General features: G+C 40.5%; 1 protein-coding gene across 1 annotated transcript; it reads right to left on the reverse strand.

The window, feature by feature from the left end:
- Nucleotides 1-83: 83 nt before the first annotated feature.
- Nucleotides 84-9,263, reverse strand: flot1a (flotillin 1a). Its single transcript, XM_030412918.1, has 13 exons — nt 9,050-9,263; nt 8,468-8,531; nt 8,118-8,193; nt 7,352-7,442; nt 6,797-6,940; nt 6,495-6,614; nt 6,014-6,109; nt 5,479-5,631; nt 5,177-5,358; nt 4,269-4,314; nt 3,962-4,099; nt 3,608-3,772; nt 84-3,361 (listed from the first exon to the last, which is right to left on the reverse strand). The coding sequence occupies exons 2-13, from the start codon at nt 8,508-8,510 to the stop codon at nt 3,341-3,343; spliced, it is 1,275 nt and encodes a 424-aa protein (XP_030268778.1). The 5' UTR covers nt 8,511-8,531; nt 9,050-9,263; the 3' UTR covers nt 84-3,340.
- Between the last annotated feature and the right edge of the window lie 3,029 nt (nt 9,264-12,292).

Here is a 12,292-nt window from a genome sequence, read left to right on the forward strand (position 1 = left end):
TGCTCGGTGCAAACAGCAGAAACCTGCAACTCCCAGGGATGTAAATATATTGACCAATGATCAGTAAAAGGAAAACCTCAAAAATCTTTAGGAAAACAACTTTATTGGGACCCCACCATGCATGTGACAGAGCTGTTCTTCATGGGGCCCCTTATAAAAAACAGGATGCAGTTACAATTCACACGCAACACAACGTGATAAAAGTAAAAAATAAAAAAATGGGACAAATGTACAGAGTCAAAAAACACATGCACAGTTCAGATGTGTAAATAAATATAACACATTAGCAAAGTGAAACAGTGACACAGCAGGAGATGCAGAATATATTCTATGAGTGGTTTCCCTTTTTGCAAGTTTATTGTGTACAAGATTCTACAATAACATCCTCCTAATGAAAAGTACATTTTGGCAGAGCGTCAGCCGCAAACTACAGCAGGACATGAAATAACACTTCAACAAAGCAACATCGTGTAACTTTTTAACCTTAAAATAAGAGCTTCAAAATCAGTTTCTTTCAATAAGGTGTCTCTATCACTTGTTGTAACTTCAGTGGGACGGTGACATCACAGCGTTAAATACATGTTTACTTCAAGAAATACGATTTTAGTATATAACAATGTTATGATGTAATGACTTTTATTTGTAGTTAGCACCCACATTACATCTGACAAACTGTTACTGACCTGGGACTTTGCCCTCAGAAATTATGGGGGGCGCCACATTGCACACAAAAGGCCAATTTCTACATAATGTTGCTTTAAAACTCTACTAAACTGACTATAGCTTAAATATACTATCATGAAACACTGTTAGTAAGAGTAAGTAGAGTTGTTAACGGTGAACTGTGAAGCAAACAGTGCTACTGTATCAAATATATACTGTGTAAATACATCTATATCATCATCATCACGCTTAATACGCTCCATTACAGAAGAATAAACATCATCATTTCCTTTTCCATAACTCATCTCCTTCTACTTAACTGTATCTCACTGTGGTAATTCCACAGTAAAGTAGCCTACAGTGTCCTGAATGAAAACATAATGCATTTGCAGGATTAAATTACACTTAAAGTGTGACAGGTGTTTATGCGTCCATAACCGCAGGATTACAATTTCTTTTAATAAATACAATTACCTCCTGAAAGCCATTTTTCAATACATTTGGTTTTACCGTACTCAGCAGTGCAAAGAACACAATCACAGACAAATAGTGAGTATTCTTGGTTAAATGAAGTGCTCACAGAAGTGTAGTGATTGTAAGACTCTTAATGTTCTTAAATAGGTTTTGATTTGTGAAATGTACGCAGATGCAAAATAAGATAAAGTGCCAAGATAAAACATGTTTTGAATACCCAGTCAGAGGTGATGGTGAGGTAGAGGGGGACGGTGTGATGGGGTTAAACTGTAAGGCAAGTTTGATTAGTTTTTAGGAACTGATGCCTCAGATTATCATAATTCTGGGTGTCAAACGCATTGAAGATGAGAAAATGAATTATATACATCACACATGATTTCCTTACAATGTTTGGTTCCGTTTCCCTGAAGTACAAACTGACGTAACTTATCTGATTGTTTAGCATCTCATTCACTTCTCCTCACATGAGGCTTTCATTAAAAACAAAACAATAATGAGATAAAGCTCAGCATTTCACTACAGTTATCTCATAATTAAACTGTGGTATTCCCAATGCTACAATAGAAGGCTGCAGTTATACTTTATACAATATTTATCTTCAGTTCCACAAGCTCCGCCTTTATGAAAGCTGCTACATATCAGGCCATCATCACACAAACGGGACCACTTTACTTAAGGTATACATCGAGTATGTATGAATGACTGGACTGCAGGGTGGAAAACCTCAAGGAGCCTGAGCCAGAAGATTAAAGTCAGACAGGAAAGTGCGATGTGTTGCTCCTGCACAGGTTTCTAATGACTGGAACTATATTATACCAGTATTCCTGAAGTAAAGGGTCCTCAATAAACATTTTCTTAATATCCCTCAACTTGATAACTGTGATAAAAAGGACATAAAATCAGTAAACACAGCGTGGAGACCACACACAGAAGACAATAACAGATTTAAAAAATATACTACATTGTAATGCCGTACAGATTTACAGATGGTATCACAATTATAATGAGCTGTTAGGTTTCAACTATCTATAACACTTTTAAAGAGTGATAAACCTATTTCTCAAGACTCCCTAACTCCCTAAGAATTCTTTCTGAAATATATATAAAACCAAAACTTTTAGTATTTTAATCACGAGTCAGTTTTCCATTTAATTCGGTTACACAACTTCAATGTGAAGGGTCACATTAATGCAAAGTTAAATTTAACTCTTCTGTCGCGTTGAGTCAGTGTGAATAAATCAAACACACTTCCAGGAATTTTTATGATTATGGAACAGGCTCAGTTTAATCCTATTTAATACTTCTATATATTCACTGCTTAGATTATATCTATGGAAATATATATGTACAAAACAGCCTTGATTCAATTATAACCTATAAATAATATGTTAATTCAGGTATTACACATTAAAGTAATGCATTTCAGATTGATCATTCTTGATTATCAAGACCGACCAACTTATGTGATTTATACATACAGATTCAACATGTTAAACTCTGCATTAAATGTGACCCTAAGTGACCACTCAACCACTAGCTGTGGTTTCAGACTATAACTATGTTATGTTAGTGGCATTAGTAAATGAAGGTTTTGAATGTATGTTTGTATTCAATGTTCATGTTAAGTCGCACTTAAGGTTTGGCAGCAAGGCAGTTACAGAGGAGACGTTACAGGTCAACACAAACAGTCGGGGAGAGACGAGGACAAAAAGGAGACAGAGACGTTCTCTTCAGTGAGACGCAGACACACAAAATGTGACGTACTGCACAGAGAATAAAGTAGGGAAGGATGTGAGATAGGATACGAAGAGGCTACGGTTACTTTTGTTGCTTTTTTAAGATTTAAAAAAGTCAATGAAAAAGGTCACAAACCCAAACCCGAAAACAAAATATGTACAAAGCGTTTTTAGGCAGTACCAGTGGATGTATGACAAAAAATAAAAACAAATAACTTAAAAGGAACAAAAGTAACTGTAGCCACAATAACTGAGCCCAGTTAAAGCTGGGTACAAAAAAAAGGGGACATTTCCCACACAGAGACATGGACAGAGCTACACGAGGGAAAGCGATACAGATGATGTAAGACAGGAATGTGAGGAAAGAGGCTGTAAGTGTGAGCAGACTCATGCAAAGAGTCCAGACAGCTGATCAGACAGAGGGAGAGTGGACCTGCCTGCCTGGTCACCACACTGGTGGATTCTGTTCAGCCTGTACGAGAGGTCACCTGGAGAGTGGAGGGACAGCGAGAAAGAAAAATACATCTTTTTACTTTATTAATTTAATTTGTTTATCTTAATAAATGTTGACAAACTGTCAGGGCTGGGTGATATGTTCATATTCTGTTGTAGCTTTATGCGAGATTCGATTTGAGATATCGTTATATCGAGACATAGGTATGACACGACATGAATCAGAGCAGAGAAACGCACTAAAATAATGTACGGAGAAAGTGCACATATGAACGTGTTACCTGGGAGATGGAGACTCCGGTCAGTTTCTCCACCGCTGCAGGGAGGCGGGTCATGATTTCCAACACCTCTCCGGACAGCTTGGCTGCGCCCACCTCGCCGCCTCCGCTGGACACCATGGTGACCTTGCTGGCGCCACACAGCGGCTTGCTGATCTCGTCAGCCATCTGGTGGAAAACAGATGTTATGAAATGTCAAAACCTTAAACAACCCTATACTCTGTGAGATGCAGAAGAAAGAAACTGAAGAAATTCAGTTTTTCTTTGCAGAGTGTATTTACATATTTGAAATACTTACAATACATTATTTAACAAAAACCCCATAAGCTGTTATGGACTGTACATGCTGTTTCTCACCAGAGGCAGTTGCTCCAGCAACATGTCCACCATGGCTCCATCCTTGTACTGCTGGAAGGCCTCGGCCTTCTTCGTCATCTGCTCTGCCTCGGCGCGACCTTTAGCCTCCACTGCAAATGCCTCGGCCTCACCTTTAATCTGAAGGGAGATGAGAGGACGGCCGTACTTTACCACAAAAGGCCGCTCACATCTGAGATACTCACAAGAAAGCTTGTGGGCATAAAATCCCTAACATGATTTCCAATTTAAACTATTTAAATCTAAAGTAAGCTGAGATGTGATTCTGCTGGAGCGATCTGCGACTCACCTTGATGGACTCGGCTTCAGCCTCGGCCTCCATGATCAACTTAAGACTGGAAGGAAAGAGACGATGATAAAGAGCTGTGATGTTAGGTTGCTGCTAGAACAGGAGAAAACACGTTTTGACTTATTGTTCTTTAAAAAAATATGGACTGAAGCAGAGTATTTTCTGAGATACAAAGATGTGAATTTTGGAAATGATTAATCTATCTTTTTTTATCTTTTTGGCTTGGGGACCGGAGGGTGGCTGGTTCAAGTCCAGCTACGGACCACAAAATGGAAGTGGACTGGTAGCTGGAGAGGTGCCAGTTCACTTCCTTGACTACTGCCGAGGTGCCCTTGAGCAAGGCACCAAAACCCCCATATGCTCCCCGGGCGCTGTCACAGCAGCCCACTGCTCCTAGCTTGCAGTGTTACAATATATATGCAGCTAGTGATGGGTCAAATGCAGAGAATAATTTCCCCTCGGGGATTAATAAAGTATGAAAAAAAAAAAAATACATTCATTACAACACTCACAATCACACAAGTTGAAAACAATCCACCACTGGACTCTAATTCTACAAACAGTATAACACTAACAAGCCTAACTTGCAACTGTGCAGAAATACTGGGTTAAAAAATAATGCTAAAAATGTTTGATTTAAATGTCAACGTCATGAACAAATCTATAAACAATAACTGCCTTACAGAGACGACAATTCATCTTCACTGAAACATTTTTCAGTCTCGCAGGTCAGGTCAGCTGCAGAACAGCAGGGATTCATTATCTTACTTTACGACACATCAGCAGAGAAAACAAACACCGGGGCCTTTAGACTCTGGTCCTGAAACTGAAAGACTACCTGCCTACTCACAACACCGCCCTGTTGTTTTAGAGGCGTAGCTACAAAACAACAAAGCGTTATGACTCACCGCTGAGCCTCAGCCAGCTTCTCCAGGCGGTATCTCTCAGCGTCTGCAGGTTTCTTCACCTTGGCCTCCAGCTCCATCTCCCTGCGGGTGATCTCCTGCTCCTGCAGCATGATCTGCTGCGCCCGCTCCACCACCTGCACCTGCATCTTCTCCTCCTCGATACGCTGCTTCGTCTTTGCTACCTAGCAAAGGAACATACAGCACATACATAAAATATTTTACATACTAGTTCACACGTGCAAGTTGCTTTTGTTCACTGGTCGAATAATCACATCAGCCAGTTGTTACTCCCTCTGGTGTACCTGCAGCTGGTAGGCCATCTCTGACTCTGCCTTCTTAGTGTTGACCTCGATGTCATAAGCTGCCTTCTTCAGCTCATAGTCCCGCTGGGCCTTTGCCATGTCGATCTCATTTTTGTACTGAGCCGACACTTTCTCCTGCATCGCATGAGCCTCCTGCAGACACACAGAGAGAAAGAGAAAGAGAAAGAAACACAGATGTGAGCGGGGAAATGGGAATCAGTGGGAGTAACTCTTGAAAACCGGAGGAATAGACCAAAAATAGAGAGAAGTGTTTACACAGAGCAAAACAGACTAGACAGAAAGTGACTAAACTCTAAATAACCTGCTGAAAACAGACTTCTAAAAAATGATCACTATCAAGACAGCTTCTATCACATGCCACATTCAAAATCAGTCTTTGTGCTTCTCTAAATAAAGAATATGATTCCAGTATTCCCTCCTGCTGCCTGGTTTAAAAGGGTTGTTTACGCTGAACTGAAGCACTTCAGATGAATAACAGCATCCTAGAGGACGGAGACAACGTGACATATCTCACCCTGATCACAGCATCTCGCTTGTTCTTGGCCTCTCCAATGCGAGCGTCTTTCTGAACCTGGGCCGTTCGAGCTTTCCCCAGTGAATGCAGATAATCCTGCGCACGAGAGAGAGATAGAAAAATTAGATGTGCATTCTTTTATCAAGGAAGACTGAATCCAAGATGCAGAATGGGGCTGTTTTTTTGTGCCATAGCAGCCCTTTCTGTTGTCAACAGAAAACAGAAGATACAGAAGTAAGTCATGTGCATCTGGAAGGCCTGCAAGCAACAACGCAATTTATCTCACAGATCATAATACATTTAGCATCTTTCATCCCTTTCTCACTTATCCGACTATTCATGCTTCCACATCTTTTGTGTTATTGGTATTATTCAATTTTTAAAGACAGCACTGGAGTTTAGCATCAGCTTTTCAACATCCAGCATTCAGACCACAATTACTTCAGAAACTGCCCTCTGTAGTTCATAGATATGTGGTTACCTGGTCGTCGTGAACATCTTTGAGTGTGTAGCTGACCACACTGATGCCCATGTTGACCAGGTCAGAAGAAGCCACCTTAAAAACCTGCTCGGAGAACTTCTTTCGGTCCTTGTAGATCTCCTGTAGGAGGGAGATGTTTACTGTCATGTGGAAAGCAGAGTGGCACACTCATGACAGAATCATGACTGTACAAGTTAAATACATTTTAAGCATCAGTGCTTCAGGTAGGACGGGTGTCTTTATGTGCCTTCACAGTCAGAGAAGCAATTGAACACAGAAATGAACGGCCGTCAGATCGTCACCTCCACAGTGAGGTGGGCGATGATCGCCCGCTGGTGTCCCTCCAGCGTCTCCAGGGCGATATGAGCGATTTCGGGCTCCGACTTTCCCATGAACATCTGGCAGGCTGCAGCCAGCATCTGTTTATTCTGACCCTGGATCTTCATCTGTAGGAAACAGCAGCTCATTTATCATTATTAGGACCACAGACAAACACTGACACGATCACTGGGTCAATGAAGAAACTCAATGAAAAGGCATTCAGTGTATTAACTGTCAGATATGATTCCAGTGAATGATTTCCAGTGCTACACATGCTGTCTTCACTCAGACTATTTTTAGATACCGCAGCCTTTAAGTGTTGCGTTACTGCCATCTACTGGACCGTCACCTGCCCAACCACTGCAGCTACACAGATGGGATCCTGCCTGTAGCTGCATGTGTGAATATGAAAATCCCTCGCAGTCACTGTGTGGGAGGCATGATGGGCCAAAAGCAGACACACAGCCTTCCAGCTCCGTCTATATCATACAGTCTAGCAGTGTTTAGTTGGTGACGGGCGCTCCTTGCACACTTACCTGGGCAATCCCGGTGACAGAGATGGGCACCCCGTGACGAGTGTAGACTTTGTCGCTCTTCACGTTCAGAGTCAGAGTGTTTAGGGAAATCCTGCAGAGAGGCGGGGTAAGACAAACCAAGGAAAGTGATTTCTGATTGATTACCTGCTGCTCTGATGGTATGCATTAAAGTGTAGCCATATCCTGTTTGTGTGAATATTTAGTTGCTACCACTGAGTGGAGGCTATAACAGGTACAGGATCGAGATCAGCAACACCGGCCTGGTGCCAAATGATGGACTGAACTGAACGTAGGAGGAGCAGCATGTGACCGAGAGATGGAAATAAAACTGGTCTTATGAGGAAAGCAACTCTTTGTATCCAGCACAAATAATATCATTACACAAACACACACGGCTACACCCCTCAGAGGATGAACTATGATTTCCAGTGGTGGTATTTGTCATGAAAATTATACATTACAGTTACAAAAAACAAAATACAGAGAAAATATGATGCTTTTTTCCTTTTAAAATGTAATCAAAAGTTGTAAACATAGTCTTGGAGTTGAACGCACACAGATGACATCCACCAGGCCGGATGTACAACACAATAATTAGTCAATTTTAAAAACAAATACTACTTGTATTGTATTAATAAATAAACATTTTCTCGACAGAATTTTTCAAACTTGGCATCTTTGCCTTTTTAGAGGATCACAAAGAAAACGTAATTATGGAATGTTATAACTGTCTTTAGGTTAAGCAGCATTATCTAATCAATCTTACCTCTGTATCTGCTGAACGCAGGGGAAGACGAACACTCTGCCTCCAGCTATCATGAGCGGAGGAGAGCGACAGAAACCTGGAGGAGACGAGAGACCAAGAGGAGCCTCAGATCAGAGTGTGGACATGAGTCATGTCTGAACAAAATCAATGTCAAAGTGTTTATTGACATAATGCACATTTCAGAACACGTTTCCTGAATGACCCTTTACAATTAAACTCTAGGAATGTATAAATAACAATACATATAAATATGTTTGAATAGATCTATTTGTATGTGTACATATATTTGTATAATTAACATCAATCACATTGAGGTGTTGTACATTTAAAAATACAGGCCATAACTTCACCTGACACCACCATAGCCTCGTTAGGACCACAGGTGTAGAACATGTTTGCTGATCCTCCTTCAGACTGGAAACCAAACACAACAGTAGAATGATCAATAAAGGCAGTGACAGATCAAGTCAGCACATTTCTACACTCCATATGATAATAAAGGAACTGTTTGGAGAAACGCAGTGGCATCAGTGTGGGACATGTTGCTGGAAATCACCTTTACTTTAACGTTATACATTTATTTAATAATCCTATTTAAAGATATAAATCCTCCATAAAATAAATAACATTTCATGCTGTAACACTGTAAGCAGAGGGAGGGGTCGTGATGGGACCAGACAGCAGCAGACAAGCAGGGCTAAAATCTAATTTACAGATATTGCGCAGCTAAATTTGTAAGGAAAACCGTGAGAGTAACAGAAAACTAACACATAATATCGACTTTTTAGGGAAGAATAACGCTTGTGTATGACGTTACGTTGTGCACATAGCTAGCAGCTAGCTGTGCAGTCTTTAACTCAGCGAATTTGACACACATGTATGTTTACAATCGAGGATTTGTGTGGATAAATGTGTAATACAGTCACACTTACTGGTCAGGATGTAAAACGACGTGGTTTAGGTAGATTTGGGTGAAAATGGCGGATTAAGCAGCGGTCTGTCTTCGTTAAAGATATTGTAATTTTATCCCAGGTGGTGGTTATTCCCGTTAGATACCAGCTGATGTGGCCAGTAAATACAACACGGACTGCAGCTCAGCAGCGTCTGTGGTCATCACTGGATGATGATGGGGACCGTGGATTTCTGAGGAACTCTCGCGAGATTTACACGCACTGTTTTCTTCATTCTGCATGTTGCACGAGTTAATTATGTTTTATGCTGTGACATGCTTGTGATTAAAATAAGGTTCGGTTTAGGCACAAAAAGTGGTTAGGGTTCAGGAAAGATCACGGTTTTGGTTAATATGATCAATCTCGCGAGATCTTCTAGAGGTCTGGGGTGAGCGTGCCCTATATTAACACGGTGTAAGTCCGCCATCTTGTGGCGAAAAAGGGGAACTGTCATGAATTTACCTCAGACGATGCATTCAGGTGCGCTCTCACACAATGGGAGATGGGAGCAGACAAACCTGGGGGTTCTGTGTCAAACAGGCGCCACCTACTGGACATAAGGGTCGATGCATTTTACTTTGTTAGTGCAATTTAGACCGCTCTCATGTCAGAACCATGTGACCGTCCCAACACAAACATAATGTAATAAAATATTAGAAACATTTTCTTATTTATGACTGAATAGACTTTAACGTCGCTGACCTCCTCATGCAATTCCCAGAGATTGTGATTGACTCAGAATCAGAATCAGAATTCCTTTATAGGTCCTGCAAACAGAGATATTTTGTGTGTCACAGCAACCTAAGGACAGTTTATTTTAACAATAAACAATAATAATTGCACAAAATAAACAATATAATAAAAAAGGATAGAAATAAATTCTTATATACATAATATGTGCAAGTCCCCCCCCCCCCTTCTGTGACATCACCGCCATGAAGTCATTCACATTTTTTTTTTGTAAAAGTACAGAAGAGAAATCGATAACACTTGAGCTGAGGTGTCCAAATTACCTGAATTCACCCGACTTTAAAAGTTGTTGGAGATGTACTGCCTGGTTTGTGAGACACCTTAGCAGCGGCTCAGCTGCCTTTATTAACAGGTACTGACACTATAACGAGCTTATAAAGATGTCTGAGTCATTTCATAGTAGCGTTTTTACAGACAGGTTTGCATGTTAGCCAAAGTGTGTGTCTGTTGGAGAGTGTTAGCATGACGCCATTATGTGCTTTTTAATGTTAACTTGTTAATACTAGCATCCTTACAGCTGGACATCAGAGTACAGCTGTTAGCTTACAAGCTCTATGTGTTTAATAATGTTTCAGTATTTAGCATGTCAGCATCTAGAAGGTCATTTTGAGCAGCTAAAGTAGTTTATACACACAATATGCAGCCACATTGTAGTCTGTACAGAATGGATTTAGTGTGTTTGTCTCAGTTTTGGTTTAATGTGTTATTTAAATCATTGCACTGACTCCATGTGTGTCAAAAGATAGACTTTATGGTAATAAATCACATTACTCGTGTATAAAGCACTAAATGTTCTCAGGACTGAATACATTTGGTTTACTTTTGGTTTACCTCTTAAAAACACATTTATTAAATCACATTATAGTAGATTTTACAGTGCAGAGTGATGTGAGACTCGTGAAGTGATGTCATGCACATGGTTACAGACTGCTACATCATTCTTTATTGTAGAATTATTATGCTGTAAGAAATTCCCTTTTTGCTGGATGTGTCTGTAATCTGATTACATCTTTTTTCTCTGTTACAATCAGAATATATATACATACACACACACACACACACACACACACACACACACACAGATATGCATGTAGTCATCATGTTATACTAAAGCACTCCCTCCTCTCTCCAGGTGAACAGTGGGACGTGTCTTCAGCTTCAGGTGGAACAGCTCTGACCTGTATGATGATCAGACCTGGAGAGGAGAGACACCTGGTCCAACAAGGTCAGTGCAATGGAGGTGCAAAAATTAAAGGCAGAAAGTGTGAGATTTGTCAGTTGCTTCTATTAATACTCTAGGATCAGTAAATGATTCTAGTCTAGTCGAGTCTCATTCACAGGTTGTTGAAGACCGACAGTTTGGGTTGGCAGAAGCCATGACAGTGTCACTGTTGGGACACGAGTCTCTCTCCCTCTTTTTCTGTTCGTCTTAAAAAAAAAAACTAAATAAAAAAGGTAAACAAGCGAGGTAAAAGTTACTTCAATGGGAAATAAAAGATGGAAGTAAAAGAAGTATTTTAAATGGGTTTTAGTAAGTGCTATATTGTTGGCAGCTGGCTATGTTTCAGTTCAACCTGTTAAATGAGTTTTGTTTACTGAGAGGAAATATTAACAGTGTGTCTGTTTAGAATATATAATATAAATGATAAAATTATATTTTATTTAACATGTATATCTACACTGTTCAGCCACAACATTAAAACAGCTGACAAGTGAAGTGAGCATTGATCATCTTGTTACAATCAAATGTTCTGCTGGGAAACTTTGAGTTCTGTCATTTCTGTAGAGACTCTTTGACAAACACCACCCATCCAAACACCGTTCAGACCAACTGCACTCCCTCATGGCAAAGAACCCAAGGTGTCAAACTGGCCTCCTCATTCTCCAGATCCCAATCCAGTTGAGCATCTGTGGGATGTGTCAGAACCAACTCCCATCCATGTTGGGGCCCCCGTGGATGGTTCTTGGCTCAGACTGCATCCAGTGGAAGCTCAGTTGGATTGAGATCTGGGGAATCAGGAGGCCAGGTTGACGCCTTGAGCTCTTTTCCACGTTCCTCGGGTCGTTCCTGAGCAGTTTTTGCTGCCATCAAGGAGTGCTGCTGCCATGAGGGAGTGTACTCGGTCTGCAGCTGTGTTTGGGTGACTGTTGTTTGTCAAAGAGACATCAACAGGAGTGCTAGGACTCCTGGTTTCACAGCCGAATATGGCATTGGAACACAATGATGAATGTTATTTATTTCACCTGTCACTGGTTCTAATGATGTGGTTCTCAGTGTATACACATGTTAAATGCTTTTTACAGATACACTCAAAACCTCCACAAATAAAAACAAAACTTCCATAAAAACACTCAAAATCTCCCAAAAAAGGCTAAAAATCTTCATAATTACAAACAAAAACTCCACAAAACTTCACAAATTCACAAAAAGCGTCCAAAAATCTCCACAATGACACACAAATTCACTAAAAACTT

Source organism: Sparus aurata, chromosome 3, assembly GCF_900880675.1.
Source record: "Sparus aurata chromosome 3, fSpaAur1.1, whole genome shotgun sequence".
NCBI lineage: Eukaryota > Metazoa > Chordata > Actinopteri > Spariformes > Sparidae > Sparus > Sparus aurata.

Coding starts and splice junctions, on each gene's coding strand:
- flot1a (XM_030412918.1), bottom strand. CDS start 8,510: ATGTTCTACACCTGTGGTCCTAACGAGGCTATGGTGGTGTCAG. Junction 8,194..8,467: donor CGAGGCTATGGTGGTGTCAG/GTGAAGTTATGG, acceptor CGTCTCCTCCAG/GTTTCTGTCGCTCTCCTCCG. Junction 4,315..5,176: donor AAGCTGGCTGAGGCTCAGCG/GTGAGTCATAAC, acceptor CTTTCCTTCCAG/TCTTAAGTTGATCATGGAGG.